Source organism: Mustela erminea, chromosome 7 (assembly GCF_009829155.1).
Source record: "Mustela erminea isolate mMusErm1 chromosome 7, mMusErm1.Pri, whole genome shotgun sequence".
Taxonomy (NCBI): domain Eukaryota; kingdom Metazoa; phylum Chordata; class Mammalia; order Carnivora; family Mustelidae; genus Mustela; species Mustela erminea.
The window spans coordinates 18,725,000-18,741,693 of record NC_045620.1 but is presented as its reverse complement, the minus strand read 5'-3'; the positions used below and the strand labels follow the sequence as shown (position 1 = coordinate 18,741,693).

Here is a 16,694-nt window from a genome sequence, read left to right as displayed (position 1 = left end):
AGAGTTAACATATGGGTTACACGAATAACTAGCTGAGAAACGCTTAACTACCAGGCACACAGAAAGTGCTTGTCAAATAAGGACCTCTAAGGCCAGAGCCCCTGGTGTCCCTCTCAAAGATGGAAACAGGAGTCAGACGTTGTATGTTCTCAGTGATCCCATTCTGGGTCCTAGTACTCACCAAGTGCTTTTGCTCCCCACAAACCAACACTTTTACAATATGTCCTGATGGAGTCCCAAGAACGGACTTCAGGCTTGCAGGTCTGTAGTCTGTGGAATGAATCCACTACAAATCAACAATTTCATCATGTTCAAACAAATGTTGCTACTTTTTGAGAGCAGGGCTTCTGGACCTTTCTTGGTTTTCGGGTACACTCTCCTCCCTCGGGCAAACAGAGCCAGGAAGGAGGGCCACCTAAGAGAACCCCATGGAGCCAACCTTTTTGGAGACCTCAAGCAAAAGGGAAATCTTTTAGATACGTGATGTCTGTAATCCAACTGATGTACGACTTCCCTACTATAGAAAAGTATAAAACCCAGGGAGAGCAGGGAGAGGTCACTCTGTTGACCCCGAAGAGACAGAAGCTGGGCAGGCAGGCAAATAGGGGTTCCATTTGAGGCTCTCATCTCAGGACCAGACAGATGCTTCCCAAGGGCCTCCATGCTTTGCTCCTGCCCTCTGACCTTTCCCAAATCACCTCAGAATCTGGCTCAGCATCTTGGACTGCCAAAGCCATGGTTTAGGTGGAATTGGAATTTGAGGCAATTGCTCTCTTTCAGGGCAAAGACAGACTAGTGGGCTGTCGATTTTGCAAACAAGACAGTGATGAGACCAGAGGTAAACTTTTGGAAGAGGACCCTGGCAGCCTGAGAGGGGCCAGTCGAGGGTGGGGCCGGGAAGACGAGTTTATGAGACTCTGGGAACGATCCCAGAACAAAGTGGGGACATTCCAAACTAAGGTGCGGTGGTGGAAAACGCCAGAAGCGTGCATCACAGAGGGGATATGAAGGCAGATCTGTCCCCAAGAGATCGGCTTCTTTCTCAAGAAGTAGAACAATAGGGACTTGGAGGAGCTCACAGGCCAGTGGGATTAGCTGCCAACTGGAGATACAAATTCTCCCGGCTCTGATTAGAAGCAAGAGGTGCCTGACTCTATTTACCTATCTGTGAAATGTCCTGATGCCTGATTCCTTGCAGTGTGAGCTAAAGAACCAAAAGTCGTGAAGAGCTCAAGGGAGTGGAAGGGGGTCAGAGGGCTGCTCACAGACGCGCTTCCATTTTCCAGCCCCGACTGTGCACAAGGAATGTCCTCGGGAACAGTGTCAATCTCTCTTCATCTGCGCTCCTCTTTTAGAAAGCCGCTTCCTGCATCAATGAAACTCAAAAACAGGAGCTTGGGGAAGGTTGATTCTGACTTGAGGACACTGAATACAATCTTTTCTGGATGTTCACCAAGTGTGTTTACCAAGCAGCCTGCTCTCCAAACCCTAGCGATTGCTTAAAACAAGAAAGCTGCTGATTTGTGGAGTGTTTTCTTTAAAAAAAAAAAAAAAAAAATCACAAATGTTAGATTTAGAGACATTATTTCTTTTTAAAAATAACTTGTCAGAGGGACAAAGTATTTAGGAGGCTTTCTTCTCAGCTCAGAAAGCAACAGGAAAAGGGGGAAGAGGAGTCCTTTCTTCTGCAGGAGATTAGATGTGGTGGATAAATTGGGGAAGGGAAGGTGATCAGAAACAGGAGGGAAGCTGGCTTGTTCCCTGCCGTCTGAAGCCCACCAAGACCCGCCTCTGATCCACCAACCCCTGCCTTTTTCCTTTTCAAAGACCCACCAAAAATCTAGGGGGAAACAATGAGGCTGAGCTCTGGTCAGGCCCCCTCCCGGGCTTCCCTCCCTCCTGTCCCCACGGTGCCCCCCCAACCTGCCTCTCATACCAGAGGTCAGTGTCTCTCCCCACAGGTACCAGAATGTGTCCCAAAGGGCACCTCTGAGGGATACAAGATTTTGGTGGATGACATGCAAACAATCTTAAAAAAAAAAAATAGCAGTATTTATTTTAAGGAGTATCAAAAACTAGATTGATACCGATAATAGAGAGATCGTGGATGGGTAGACATAGATAAGACAGACAATAGATAGATAAATGATAGACAGATAGATATGCCTTCAAAGCCATGCTTTCACAGAAACCACCCCTTTCCTCTTTAAATAACTTTTTTAAAGATTTTATTTATTTATTTGACAGATAGAGAGCACAAGTGGTCAGAGATGCAGGCTGAGAGAGAGAAAGGAGGAAGCAGGCTCCCTGCTGAGCAGAGAGCCCCATGTGGGGCTCCATCCCAGGACCCTGGGATCATGACCTGAGTGAAAGGCAGAGGCTTTAACCCACCGAGCCACCCAGGCGCCCCGACTTCTATCTTCTTTAAATACATTTTACTCAATGCATATTCATTAAGCCAATTACTACCTCACCAATGCCAGGCACCACTCATGGTGCTTGGGAACATTAGTGAACCAAACAGCCATCGGACATGGACCTCACAGAGCTTATGTGCTGGCAGGAAAAGGCAGAGAGTAAGCAAGAGATGAATAAATAATCCAGTGTTCCAAGGTGATTAGCATTATGGGGGAGGTGCGGGGAGAGGGGAGAGAAGAAGAGGAAAACCAGAACAGAATAAGGCCGGTCTGGAAGGCCCAGGAAAGAGGAAAGGAGCAGGTTGCCAGATCAGGTAGAGGGGTCGGGATAAGCCTCATCAAGAAGGAGGGATAGATCTGAGCAAGGAGGTAGAGGGGGTGAGAGAGACTGCCACAGCTTTATCTGGGGGAAGATGGTTCAGGTAGAGGGAATAACTCAAGCATGTATCCTGAGGAGCCTATTCCAGAAAGAGATTTAGACCCAGAAGGTTCTTTCCCAGCCCATTTGACTTGGGTGTTGTCTATCAGGCTTCATAGCTTCGTTCAAATATCACCTCCTCCAGGAAGCCTCCCTGATTACTCTTTCCCCGGTCTATGTCAACTTCTTTGTAGTATAGATGCTCTCAGAGGTCCAGTTCTGCTTTCTCCTTTCAAAACTGTGCACTGATTAGTTTAATACCTAACTGCTCACTTGTCCTGTCTTACTAGATGATAAACTCCATGAGGATTCTTTTACTGGGAGGATTTCTGGCTTTGCTCATTGTTATATTGCCAACACAATGCCTGGCATATGGGAGACACACAGCAAATATTTGTGCAGTGATTGAATGAATAGTCTTGGGTGGCAGGCCTGGAAGCAGAGGATTCACCAAACACAGGACTGCAGCTGCTGTAGAGAAGTGGGACAGTGGGCTCCTGAGACCCAAAGTTCTGGTGGGTCAGAGCAGCTCCAGAAGCCGGAGTCTGGATGGGCCTGGGACCCCTACCTCACTCTTACACCCACCTGCTCACCAGGCCCCCACGTGCCATCTCTCCAGGATAACTTCTGTCTTCCCTGGAGATGCCAAGTCTCAGATAAGGACAGCGGTTTGTTCCCCCTTCAACTCTGCATCTGCAGCGGCAGCAGCCTGGAAATGCTTCCTTTCCAAGCTCCCAGAAGGGTCCTGGGAGTGGAGACCAACCTTAACATGTTTGCTGGGATGTCTGCTGGAGGCCCAGAGAGGGCCGTGTGCACCAGCGTGTATGTGAGCATCGGCCCCGGAGCAAGTCCCATCGCGCAGCCTCGATCTGACTGGTAACTCGAAGCAGCTGCGTGATTTACAGGGGCGTGTGGGGAGAGCTCTCCTCTCTCACTTTGAGATCTTGAGTGCTTCATATAAATATTTATGGGAGCCTGGGCCTCCATTAACCCCACCAGTGCCACATTTCACTCGTTACATGGTGCTTGTGTGCAAATGAGTGCGAAGGCCAGTGTTCAATATGCAATGCACGTATGTCGGTGCGTGTGGGCGTATGAAGATGTGCATGGACCCATGTGAGTGTTATACATGCAGGATCACTGTGGTTCAACGTCAGCATAAATCCATGCGGGTATACGCAACATTGTGCACATTTTGTGGCCACGGTGTGAGAGCGTTTACATATATAGAGCAGAGAAGTGCACACGGACTTAAGCATGTGCACCTACACGCCTGCCTCTGGGCATATAAGCGTGAGATGCATACATGTTGATGCCTGTGCCTGACTTAAGAGTGTAAACACGTCTTGTGCAGGTCCAGTGTTTCCATACCACACCAGAAACAGCTGTGGTTAAACTAAGGATGATTCCATCCAAATTGCCTCACCCAGAGGCTCCTTCTCCTATAGACACTTGCTCTGCTAATTATGATCCATGCACTGGAAAGTTCAACCGAGAACACAGGAAGGGTGAGGGGTCTGTTGATGAATTTTGAAAAGCACCAGTGTCCCAAGCTAGCAATGCCCAAACCAGCAATGTCCCCACCCACACACACCAGGACCACCACAAGCTTCTGGCTTCTCTATGAGCGATTGAAATGGGAGACAGAGCTACAGTTTCCCTCCAACCCCCTTGTCATATTTGTTCTGGTTCTGCAAGAGCCCATTGCCCATCTCCATGTCTGGGCAGGGAGCCTTGTGGATGGAGAACAGTAATTACACACCCAAGAAAGTGAAAACGCTATGCAAAGGGAATTAGAAAGGAAACTCCCCCCAAAAAGGGTTATTTCCCACCCCTCCCTATTTTCCCCTAAGCGTTCCCCCACCCCCACACCCCTACCCCTTGCTCCCAGGCTGTTTCAGAGAAGAGATTGTGAACTTGTGGGGTTTGATGGCAAAAATACAAATTTTGGTATCACATAGGTGGGGACTCGAGCTTCAGGTCCTTCACTGGGTGACACTGGGCCTACTTACCCATGTCTGATCTGCACGGACAACAGCCACCCACACTTCAGAGAGCTAAGCGAAATGCCATAACAAGACTAACCTCATGATTTGGCCACACCTGTTGTGCCCTGTGACCTGGATGCCCCTTGTCGGAGGAAAGGGACAGGTGTACCAGGCTCCGGCTCCCAGGACACAAAGGAAGGCAGAGGCCAAGCCTATGCATTGGGAAGTACAGCGCTTTGCTACCCACTCAGGAAAAGCAGAGCTGAATGCCCAGACCAGTCCTGGCCCAGGACCTCACCCGGGAAACAGGTGCAGGGGACCCTTGCAGGGTCAAGGTAGTGAAAGTGACATCAGAAGAAAGAGAGGGACTTGAAAGTGAGCTCCTGATTCCTGATGGGGGCATCACAAGCCAGGTTCCATTCCTGCCTCACTCTCTCCAGCTCAGAAATGAGCACCCTCTAGGCTTCCCACTCTCATCTATCTACTGGAAGAAGTACAAACCCTAGTAAAATGCACAGAGCTCTATAAAGGAAAGCACGGCGACACTGAATTTGTGGCCTTCTGCCCCCTTCTCACATTGAACCTGGCTTCTTCCAGAAAGTATCTGGTCTTCTCTCATCGACTCCGTGGCTGCTCTACCAGCCTGAGGACAGCATCCCCTTTTGATACAAATAAAAAGGAATGTTTAACAAGCAGCTGCTATCTTACAGGAAAACAACCTCACATGCAAAGAATGCAGAAGGGCAGCTAACGTGGAATTTTGCTTTGGAGCAAACCCTTATTAATAATTTAAGTGGTTTTCCAAATTGGAGCTGCAACCTCTCTCCGACATTTAATTTCTCGCAAGTGAGAACAGTTAGCTCTGATTCTCTTATCTAAACGCATCTTTTAAGATAATATGTGTAGCACAATGGGGAAAGGCATTCAGATATGAGGAAGATGCATGGAAAAAACCAGTAGAACATGAGGCAGGTGGGCGTGCAAGGCCCAGGAATGTGTGCTCCCCAGCTGAAAGGGGGGCTCTCCGTGGCCTGGAAGCCTGCTCTCAGGAACAGAAACTGCAGGAAGGATGAAACTCCAACAGCAGCAGAGGCAGCAGCAATGGCCTTCCCCAGTGGCAAGCTAGTCCCCAGAGCCAGGTAGGCCCAGCTCGGGTAGCCTTATGAGGGCTTCTCCCACCCCCATGGGTCCAGCCTGGACCGGGGACTCTCCCTGCACTGCAAGCTGGCTTGTCTCTGGAGGGTACTCTGCTGGGCCCAAGCTAGGGAGCAGCTCTTCTAACCAGACTGCCTCCTTTTAGGAGGGCTGCTGATGGAAAGGATGCGGTCTGCAAAAGGAACCCCTTTGCAGACTTTTATTTTGGTGGGGGGAGGAGGGGCAGAGTAAACCTCTAATCCTCCCCTCCTTACATAACAAATCCCAAACACCACTATCTCTGGGAGGAAAGGCCCGGCCCTCAGGTAGCTGGCTGTATAGGGAAGCATTACGCAAGAGGCCGGTTCTGGGCTTTCCTTTCTGAAAGCAGGGGCTCAGAAGCAGGGTTTGCATCTGTAAGCAAGTAAGGGACCCACTGGAATCTCTAAACGCAGCCATTTCCCCTGGGCCCATGGAGAAAGAACTTGAGGGGGAGGGGTGGGTGGCTGAGGGAGTGTGTGTTGGGGTGGGGGCTGCCTGGCCTGGCAGAAGCTGTAGTTCTAGTCACAGAAAAAGCCAAATGACCATACACTGCTGGGTTCTGGCAGCTCCCACTCTGAGCCAGAGAGGACAGTTAAGCTTGTGCGTGGGATGGAGGTGGGGCGCCTCGGACAGGGACCTGGGTTGATCCTGCCACAAAAATGTGCAGAGACTCTGGACCGAAGGAAGCCCGGCTGTGACCAAAAGAGGGGTCTGGGTCTAAGGCCCGGGCCCCAGCTTGCCTAGCTCCTGGCTCCCCGACAGCCAGGTTGGCCTGCTCTCCAGTCAGCGCCAGCGGGGACCCTGCTGGAGGTCGGTCCCCACCAGTCCTGCTGCCGGCGGGTCGGCTGGAAGGGAAAGCTGGGGAGTCGGAGCGGTCAGGGCAAGAGCCCAGAGCCGCTGGCTCCAGCCGGAGCTGCGCGGAGGCTCGGGGCCGCCAGACCTCATCTCCCGGCCCCGGCGCCTCCTCGCACTTACCCGACACCTCCGAGTCCGCAGCCGGAGCCCTTCCTCGCCAGGCTGCGCCCGGAGGAAAAGCAGAAGGGACTAGGAGGGAAAACGTGGGGAGAAAGTTTTCCGAAGTGAAGAGTTTACCTAGGAAGGGCTGAAGGAAAGGGAAATGGTAAAGATTAAGGTCGCGGGAGGCCGCGGAGCCGGACCGACGCCTCCACCCCTGCCGCGCGGGTCGGAACCTCGGGCTCCTGGGATGCCGCGCTGAGCGCCATCCCCGACCCCTCGCGGACGGTGGCGGCGACCGATCCCGTGGGCACAGTCTTCCGCACACCGGGCCGACCGGGGTCCCAGGGCCCGGGGCGTGTTAGGCAGTTCGCTCCGGCCGGGACCTGACCCGGGCCGCCCCAGGCAGGGGCTCAGCCTGGAGCGAGCGACCTTCCCAGGGCCCGTGTGTGCCCCCCTCGTGCGTCGCGGGGTCTGTGTGTCTGACTCGGTATGCGTCCTCCAGTGCAGGCGCCAGGCTGGCTGCGTGGCCCCGGTGCGGGCGTGGAAGACTCCAGGCGCTGGGAGGATTTTGCCCCCGGGGTCGCGGAGGATAGCAAGGGGCCCGCGAGCCGCGGGGAGCGGTGGGAATCGAACAGGAACCCGGGGACTGCAGGGAGCGGCGGGGCTGCCAACGGCCGCACGGTCTCTGGACCCAGTTAGCTATTCTTCCTGAGCGCGCGGGCGCCCGCTCTGCGCCGTAGCGGCGGGTCGAGACAGCGGGCTGCGGGCTGAGATGTGGCCGGGGCTGCTCTGCCCCGGAGTCTCTCAAGGTCTCGGCCTCCTCCGCTGCGCTGCCGGCTCTACCCGGCTCAAGCCCGCGAGTGTCCGGCGCCCACGGGCGCTCAGATAGTGGGTTCGTACTGGGACACGGGGCACCTGCCAGGACACCGGTGTGGGTGCCGGGTGTGGGTGGGTGTCTGTGTATCTCGGTGTCAGTGTGTCAGTAGGACTTTGTGGCGGGGTGGTCACCTTCTCAGAGATGTAATGGGTCACTCTGAAAAGGCCGACCCACGGCGTCATCCTAGACGCTGGTCGTCACTGGGCTGGTGTCTGTTTCTGGCATCTGGAGAAGGAAAACCAGTGCCTTGAAGTTTTCAACCCTCCCCAGCCCAGAAGCTGTTCAAGCAGAGTCCAGGTGACTCCAGAGGTGGGAGATGCCGCTTGGTGTTATTCCAAGGGTTGTCAAACCTCCACGACAAGGAATCAAGGTGATCCCTCTTGGTCTCTGGATCCGTGCATCAGGGGCCCCTTCCAGTGCTCAGCCTGGCGGAGAGAGATCTCTTTCGCTCCACAGGGGATACCCTTGTACTTGTGTATGTGCTCTTATCAAGTTTGTGTGTGTGCACCTGTACACACAACTACCCACCTAGTCACAGCCTCTTGCTCCGTCATCCGTACACACTCGGGTAGAGCCAGACTCAGCCACCATCCTCCTCCCTGATCACAGCCAGAGTCTTCCGTGCCAGGTACCTCTCTGGGTGAGGGAAATGAACTGGGCCTTGGAATTTAATTCGAGCTAGAACCTCTGATTTCTACTAAATAACACCTAAGCACCATTAAATGTAAATCACTGTGGGTAATATTTGCATCCTTATACTTGGGATTTTTCCCTGGTCTGTCCTTACCAGACCCTGACCATCACCCCCAGGATTCCAGCTATCCTGGGCCAAAAGCTACTCCCTGCTAGTTTTAGCCCTTGCTTCCTTCTGCCCCGCTCTTCCTGGCTCTAGCTCTGAGCTGGGGCTCTGCAGCCTGAGTTCCTTAACCCGTCCCATTCAGGTCCCGAAGTTCCAAGTTAGGAACGCTGGGCCAGAGAACCCCAGGGCTGGAACCCCAAGGCTGGAGTCTCTGGGACTGCAGATATTGGGCCTGAGGAGACCAGAAGCCCCTTGGACCCAGCCATCGCCAAAGGAACTGAGGACCTTTCTGGATTTGGGAGAGATGGGGGTGGGTGGATCTCACCCTGACCCTCAGAAATGAAGCCAACTCTGAATTCTAGACAGGATTCCAAGAAGGCTGAGGGGGCAGTTGGGGGTACCTAGGTGGGAGATCTTGACTCTTCTAAGAGTATGGAAAAGGAAAGGAGCTGGGCCCGGCTCCCAGTCTACAGGCAGAGTCACTGTACCAGAATAATGCCCCAAACCCTGTCTGGCCCCCAATTTGGAAAGTCATTGAAATCCTGGTCCAGCCACTCAGTACCCTTCTGTGGGTCTGAAGGTTCCATGCGTGCCCAGAACACACCACCCGCAACACACAGGTCCACAAGGAAGCGCTTCCAGTCTGAAGGGTCTTCTGCCCCAGGACCTGGTGCTGGTTTCCATTTGCTTCTGCAAGCCCTGGGAAAGGGGGCATAGGCCTCCACTCAGTGCAAGCAGGCACTCTCGCTCTGGGCAGGAAGATGCACCGGGCAGGAGAAAGTTGAGAGCCTCGCAACAGAAGGGCCAGAGTGACAGGACCAACTGAGTCTGATTGCCGAAAAGACCTCACTTCCCCATCAGGAAGCTCCAGCTTCTAGGGATCGGCCAATCTCTACCACAGAGCCATCAGGCTGGCAGGCTGGTCCTGATCCCCAAGCCTGAATGCCCCCAAAACGTGTGTACCTCTCAGCTCACAAACCAGATCTGAATGAGATCTCTACCTAGAGTGAGAAGCAGAAACATATTTGAGCCTCACGTCCATACACACAAGCAAGGGAGAGATTTGCCCAGACATGGTCTGTTTCTCCATGGGTTGGGGAGGGGGGTAAGAGTGTCCCCAGATTGATGCGACTCTTGAAAAGGCAAGAGAAGAAAGTCAAACTCAGGCGAAAGCAGACTCATCCAAATAAACACCATTTCCATGGTTTTAATAAGCAAAATAGGAAACCATTTTAATAACCAAAAAACAGAAACCAGTCTGAATAAAACTACAATAGACTAGGTTTTAATATTTTCATATCATAAGCAGGGTTTGAAATTGATCCCTTATTTTACATGAAATAAAAACAAATTTCTGTTGCAGCAAATTTGATTTCAACACAGTTGAATCCGTAAAAACCGAAGCTCGTTTCTGATGCAGGACAAATATCCACAATATTTAAAACTGCAAGCACCATGCGGTTCATACAATCTTGTTATTACTGTTAATTTATCAACTAATACAAACTCAAAAATGCATCTGGCCAGCAGCGCCAGCAATTTCAAATGGGAACTAAAAAATACGCTTTCATTTTGGTATTTTTGTCAGTGCAACTTAAATCCTTTTACTGACCTGCAGGAAAAAAAAAGGTAATAAGAAAAACACCCAGATTTTCCCTATAGCTACTATACAACTGAAGGGGGTTGGGGAGGACACCACCAATAATTCACCTGCTGTCTCAAAAGCAGGGGAAAAAAAAAAAACACATAATGTGTTGGTCTAAAGGACGCGCTTGAAAGTTGCAAAATTACTTGCCAATGTCTGGGTTTCTGGTACTTTCTGAGTGTGGCGGTTGGTTCAACACAAGTTTAGGTCACCCCTGGGCAGTGTCCGGGCTGGCCAAGCCCACTCGCCCTAAAAGCTCCGCTGCCACAGCAATTAGCAGGGGCCTGGAGGCTTTTGAAGGGACCCTGGGGTGATTCCGGTGGCATTAAAAAGCAAATATTATCTATTTTCCTTTCCTTGCTAATGAAGGGTGTCAATTTAGCCAAAAGACCAGGTGGGAGCGAAGACAGTCCTGCTGCTGCGGGGTGCAGAAGTGGACAGCTGCCCTGCCCTGGTACTCAGGAGTTGCGACCCCAGTCCTCTTTCTCTCAACACTAACAAAATTGAAAACTGAAGCGGAAGGGACAAGAGGACCAAATGGAGACAGGAAAGGGGAGAAAACATGCAACTTCCAAGGGTGCCCCAAGACAAAGTTGTTTTCTGATGCAAAATGCCCAGAACTTTTCTTTTATTTACTTACAAAAAAATAATGCCATAATAATAAACCCAAACGAAGACACTCAGCTTGCTGCCACGTTCTCTAAGCGGTTTGGCGGGGCGGGTATTTACAAGCCGACAGCCGGGACTGAACCCCGGCAAGCAGCCGCTGGAGTTTCTGCACTGCCATCCCTTCTCACTCAAAGAAACAAGGGGGTTATGATCCATGATCAACAACATGCTAAAGTTAAACAAGAAAATGGTACAAAATAGAAATTATTACCATACATGTCCAGCATGCAGGATTAATATTTTTAATGCAGATTTTCGTATTTTTTCTATATAATCGAGCAGGCAATAAAATTGATGAGAATTGCGCGCAGAACGTCCTAACTGAGGCCCGCGTCTCTGGGCTGAGAGCCAGTGTTCTCCGGACCCTGGACGGACAGGTCCTTCTGTCCTTCCTTCCTTCCTTCGCTCAGCCTCGCCTCGCGCCTGCCGGGACGCCAGGGTCCCTCTCCTCTCCTCTCCTCGCTGCTCTTTTCCTGGGTTGGACTGCGCTCCGGGCTGCGAGGCAGCGGCCCCGGCTTAACGCGCAAAGTTCAGAAAGCCAGGAGTCTCCAGACGGCCTTGGCAACTCCTCGGGACTATGCCTTGCCTCCCTCCAGCCTGGAGAAAAGTTGCTCCGGGACTTCCCACCCCCTCGTCTGGCTCTGGCTCTGCTCGAGTCTAAGAGGCGGCGCTGGCGCGCGCCGCTCTCGCCTTGGCCAAGGTCCCCTGCCTGCCCGCGCGCACTCCTGTCGCCCGCGTCCCGCGCGCCCTTCCTCCCTCTCCCTCAAGTCAAACAGGTCAAGGCTGGGGCCGTGGCAGGGACAGGATCCGGGGGAGTCCGGGTCTGGGGACACGGGGCTGGGAGTCCGGGCCGGGGCAAGGGCGGGGGCCGGGACCGGCCACGACTCACAGAAAGAACTCGGGAGAGGAGGGGCTGTCGCTGGTGGAGCCCGCCTCCCTGAAGCCGGAGTTGGCGAGTTTCTCGCACTTGACCTTGTAGGCGTCTCTTTCGCGGGCCAGCCGGGACACCTCCTGCTTAAGCTGCTCCACCTGCTGAATGAGCTGCGTCTTCTCGTTCTCTAGGTGGTGTTTCTGCTGGACGCGTTTATACCTGCACGACTGGGCGTAGCCCCGGTTCTTCAGGGTCCGCCGCTTCTGCTTCAGGCGGATCACCTCGTCCTTGGTGAAGCCCCGCAGGTGACGGTTTAGCTCGCGCACCGACATGGACACGAGCTGGTCGTCGGAGAAGCGGTCCTCCACGCTGCCGCTACCGCCAGCTGCCGTCGCCGCGGCGGCCGCGTGCGGCCCGGGCCCAGGGTGGCTGGTGGGCAGCTGCTGAGCTGGGCTGGCTGCGCTGGACGGCGGCGGCGACGCTTGGTGATGGTGGTGATGGTGCGGGTGCGCGTGCGGACCCAGCTCGTCGTGGGGCACGCCGGCTCCCGGGTATGCGTGGTGCGGGTGTGGGTGGTGGTGGTGGTGGTGGTGATGCGCGCCGCGGAAGCCGTCGAAGCTCTGCAACGGCTGGGGCACTGGGTGCGAGCCGATGAGCGCCTCCACCGCGTCCTCGGGTGTCAGGTTGAGCGCCTCCGGGTTCATCTGCTGGTAGTTGCTCGCCATCCAGTACAGGTCCTCGAGGTGAGTCTTCTGCTCGGTGGGGCTGAAGCTGGGCGACGAGGGCACCGAGCTACACGGCGTGCTGAGCGGTGTGGATGACACCGAGCCGGCTGGCTGCAGGCGCGTGCAGGGCCGGCCGGGGCGCTCCGCGCGCCCCAGCGGCTCCTTCTTCACGTCGAACTTGAGCAGGTCGAAGTCGTTGACGTACTCCATGGCCAGCGGGCTGGTGGGCAGCTCGGGCCCCATGCTCAGCTCCGCGGCCATCGCTGACGCGAGGCGCAGCCGCCGCTGCCGCCCGGGAAACTTTGCGGCCGGCCGGGGCGCGCCGAGCCGAGAGCGGGGGCGAAGAGCGGCGAGCCCGGGAGGCGGGGAGCCGAGGGCGCAGCGGGCCGGGGCCGCCGGCCAAGCCTTTGTCTGGGGACGCGGCGGCGCGCCGGAGAGTCCCGAGGCTGCCCGCGCCGCCCCAGAGCTCGGGGCTGTGGCCGCGCCGGGGCCGGGCCGAGTCGGGAGGGGTGGAGAGGCGAGCGGGGCGCGCGGCCGGGCGGAGGGGAGGCGCCGGGCAAGCGCCCGCCGCTCGCTCTCTAGCTCTCCTGCTCTTGGGCTCTCCCGATCGCAGCCGCTCGCAGCCCGGCGGTGCAGCTGTGCTGGATCCGGCGCCGCCGCTGCCTTTTATCGCCTTCCTGATGTCACCGGGGCGCGGGGGCCCGGGCGGCCCAGCGCGCTGGCCAATGGCTGCTCGGCCCCTGCGGCCCGGCAGCGCAGGGCGGGGCGCGCCTGACAGCTCCTCCGCCCCCCGCGTCAGCTGACTGGCGGCCCGAGCCGGCGGAGAGCCGGGGAGGCCTGGCGGAGGGCTGGAGCCCAGTGGGACGGCGGGCCCGGGCCCAGCCCCCCACACCCTCCCCCTGAGCCCCGGGCCCCGCCCGCTCGCCTTCGGGGCGCGCGCCCCCCCACCTAGGCCGGGCCGCCCCTTCCACCCCTCAGCGAGCTCTCCTGGCTCTTTACCCTTCGCTCCCCCACCCCCAGCCCGTGTCACCCCCAAGGAGGCTCAGAAGGAGCGGCGGGACGACACCTCTCGGGCCCTTTGTTCCCCAGCGTCCCCCGCGCAGTGGGAGACGCTCCGTGGGCCGCGCGGCTGCGGGCCGGAGGAGTGTGTGCCGTGCCTGCCTGTGTTTCTGCAGGTCTGCGCGTGTTTGTGCGTTGGGGGTGGGTTTGCGGCTCCAAGAGTTGTGTTCAAATCCAACTCCTAGTCTCAGGGGACCCTCCTCAGGCCAAGCAGGGGCCGGCCCCTCCTGGCGGGTGCGGTGGCCGAGTTCGGAGACAGGACTCCCCTTGCCCAGCCGCTCCCCGCGCGCACCCCACCCACAAAAGCACAGGATGAAGGGAGCGGGTGGAGAATGGGCCGAAAGGCTCTGGATTCCATTCCCCAGCCAGACGCACGGAACCCTGAGCTCCCAAGGCTTGGGGCTGAGGCCAGATTAGGACGGTGCTCCGGGTGGCTCTCGGCTGCTGGGGAACCGACCCTGTTTTTGTTTGAACGTTTTGTAACGATTTAGCAGATCTCGGCGTCCACGGGCCGCGCGTCTCAAACAGGCATAAAGTGCGACCCCAAGTGGCCACTGTGCGCAAAGGCGCGCCGCACAGCCCGGCCCTCGGCCGGAAGGCTTGAGCGACGCCTGGGACCCAGCTCGATCTTCTAGCTGGTCCAATCCAAGCCAGCCCAGAACCGAGGCTGTGTTTGCCCCGCGGCCCAGGACAGGTTCCCCTAGAGCCACGCACAGGTCCTCGGGTCCCGTCCTGGGACTCAACTGTGAGTTCGGCGCTGATCGCGGCGCGTGAAACTCCGAGCCCCGGCTCGGCGCGGATTGGGGGGAAGCGCTGGGAGAGAGACTGGGATGCCCCTGGGCAGCTCCCTGCGCGGGACGGTCCTGGACCGAGCTAGGCCCATGGCTGAGCGCGGAAACGTCACAGCGAGGGGGCCCAGGGCTGTCCGATGAGAAACCTCCCCCGAGCGCAGACGGGGAACCCACAGCACATCGCACTAGGCATCGAGGCAGGGCTGTGGCGCTGCACACCCTCCTGACTCGGGTTCAGGATGGCCCGAAATAAGAGTCTCTTCCTGAGACCCCGGCCGGGGGGCAGAAACTGGAAAAATCGCAAATTCGCTGTACCCGGAGACCCGACCCGCCTCCCACGTCCCCTTCTGCTCTTCGGCTTTGGGCGCGCGGAGAAAGGCAGGAGAAGCGTGCACTGGGTGAGTGTGTCCCGGCCGCTGCCTGTGCAGAACCAGCACGACTGACGCCGCGCGCAGGGGTCAGGTGGGCTACAGCGGTGCGGAGACAGCTAGATATACATATATATAAATATATATATATACATATGTATTAGAAGGTAAAATAGTATTTTAGTTTTAGAAGGTAAAATAATTTGCCTCTGGCTAATCGGAAAACTCTTTTCTTTTGCGCCCTCGGTGGAGCAGGAGTGGGGTGTGGTCTTGAGCCGCCCATCTTTAATAAAATGAATATATTTTAACTAAAACTCAGATTGAGAGGTTTGGATCAGTAGCTGTAATGTTGGAAGAACCCGTCTTCAACCCTTTGCGAGGAGCGTGCTCTCCGCAGAAACCATTTGGCGGTCTCCCGGCAGGGTCTGGGCCCAGCCGCTGCCCTGCCCCTGCCCGAAGGCTGGAAGTTCGGACAAGCACCCTCCCTGCCGGGGTCGTGTTCGCAGACGGCGGCGAGAGCACACTCGCACCGCGGGCTCAGCGCAGGGAGGTTTCGAGGGCGTCTGGGGTCCGTGCTCCGGACTGAAGCGGCCAGGGCCGGACAAAAGCACTGACCCCCAGCCGGCGGCTCCCTCCTTCGGGGCGGTAAAGACACCCGATAGCTCAGAGGGCACACCTAATGCTGTGGACTTAAGCGTGCACGGAGAGGCCTCCGGGCCAGTGTGCCCCGCGGGTCCGCTTGACCTTCGCTGTCAGGGACAGAAAGCCGAATCACCCGCAGTGTGGCCTATCTGGGTCCTAGGGGTTCCTTCCGCCCGGCTCTGAGGTTACAAACGTCCCCCTCTCCTGGGGCGCCCCCCGCCCCCGCCGTCTCAGGGTCTCTAGAACTCGGGCTTTGTCTGGGCAGGCGCGCTCCTCTTTGTCCCTGTGCCTCCGCGTCGGTTGTGGTCAGTCCCGTTCCCTGGACTCAGGTTGCAATATCTCCGTCCATCTCTAGGTCCACCTTCCCCCCAAACCCGGTTTTTTCTACTCTCCCAGCCTAGCCAGTCCCTCTTCTCCCATCCCACCCCCAACCACCTCCAAAAAATGTTGGAACTGGATGAGTCAATGAGGCACGCGGGTTGCTCCCAAGGGAAGGCCACTGCAAAGCAGCGGACCTCACTTCTCGGCCTAGCCTCCCCCACACCGGCTCCTGCTGCGCTCTGCTGCGGTGTCTCGTCGCCCCAAACCCTAAAGTCTCCTGCTCCCTACAGCAGCCGCCGCCGCTGCCGCCTCTCTGCTCCTGGGGCTCTGGGGATCAGCGTGCGGGGCTTCCGGTCAGTGGGTCTCCGGCAGTTCCTGGAGGTGCACTCCTTGCCTAAAAAAAACGAGCTGGCGGGTAGGGGAAGGAGGAGGGATGGTGGAAGTGGGCAGACGAGGAGAAGCAAAGGGAAAGAGGCTGAAGACACAAGGGTAGTGCGCGGAGCGCCAAGCCCCTTTCGAATGGGAGCCTAGGATTGCGGTTGACGGCCAGAGCCCTCTACAGAGGTTTGTCGTCTCTTGCTCCCAAAACTCCACTCTGAAGTTTTCACGCATACGCGACCTCCTCTCCCTAACCTACACCAAGTTGGGCCAGAGGCGATGCGTCCTGGGCGCACCACCTTGGAATTCTTCAGCTCCTTTTGATGACCGAGGAGGCTGTGCACCTCGGAACCTTGGGGCGTTCGGGGTGCGGGCGCACGAAGAAGTTAATCCTCAAGGGAGCACTACCCACGGCCAGCCGCCAGGTTCCAGGTTCGCTGCGCGGATCCCGCCGGCTGCCGTTCAACCCACCCGCTAACCCCAGAGCGGCCCCGCGGCGCGCTCGTCCGTGAGCCCCCAGCCCAGTGCGGCGCTCCCGGCCACCCGCAGCCCCTCACAAGCCCAAGATGCACCGTACACCCGTGGTTTCCTGA

At 56.5% G+C, this 16,694-nt stretch overlaps 1 protein-coding gene across 1 annotated transcript; it reads right to left on the bottom strand.

Annotated features, from left to right (window-relative positions):
• Nucleotides 1–9,895: 9,895 nt before the first annotated feature.
• Nucleotides 9,896–13,205, bottom strand: MAFB (MAF bZIP transcription factor B). The gene has a single exon (XM_032350670.1). It carries the CDS (start codon nt 12,801–12,803, stop codon nt 11,832–11,834), a length of 972 nt encoding a protein of 323 aa, XP_032206561.1. The 5' UTR covers nt 12,804–13,205; the 3' UTR covers nt 9,896–11,831.
• Between the last annotated feature and the right edge of the window lie 3,489 nt (nt 13,206–16,694).

Excerpts from the sequence above, each read along its gene's own strand:
- MAFB (XM_032350670.1), bottom strand. The coding sequence starts at position 12,803 with ATGGCCGCGGAGCTGAGCATGGGGCCCGAGCTGCCCACCAGCCCGCTG.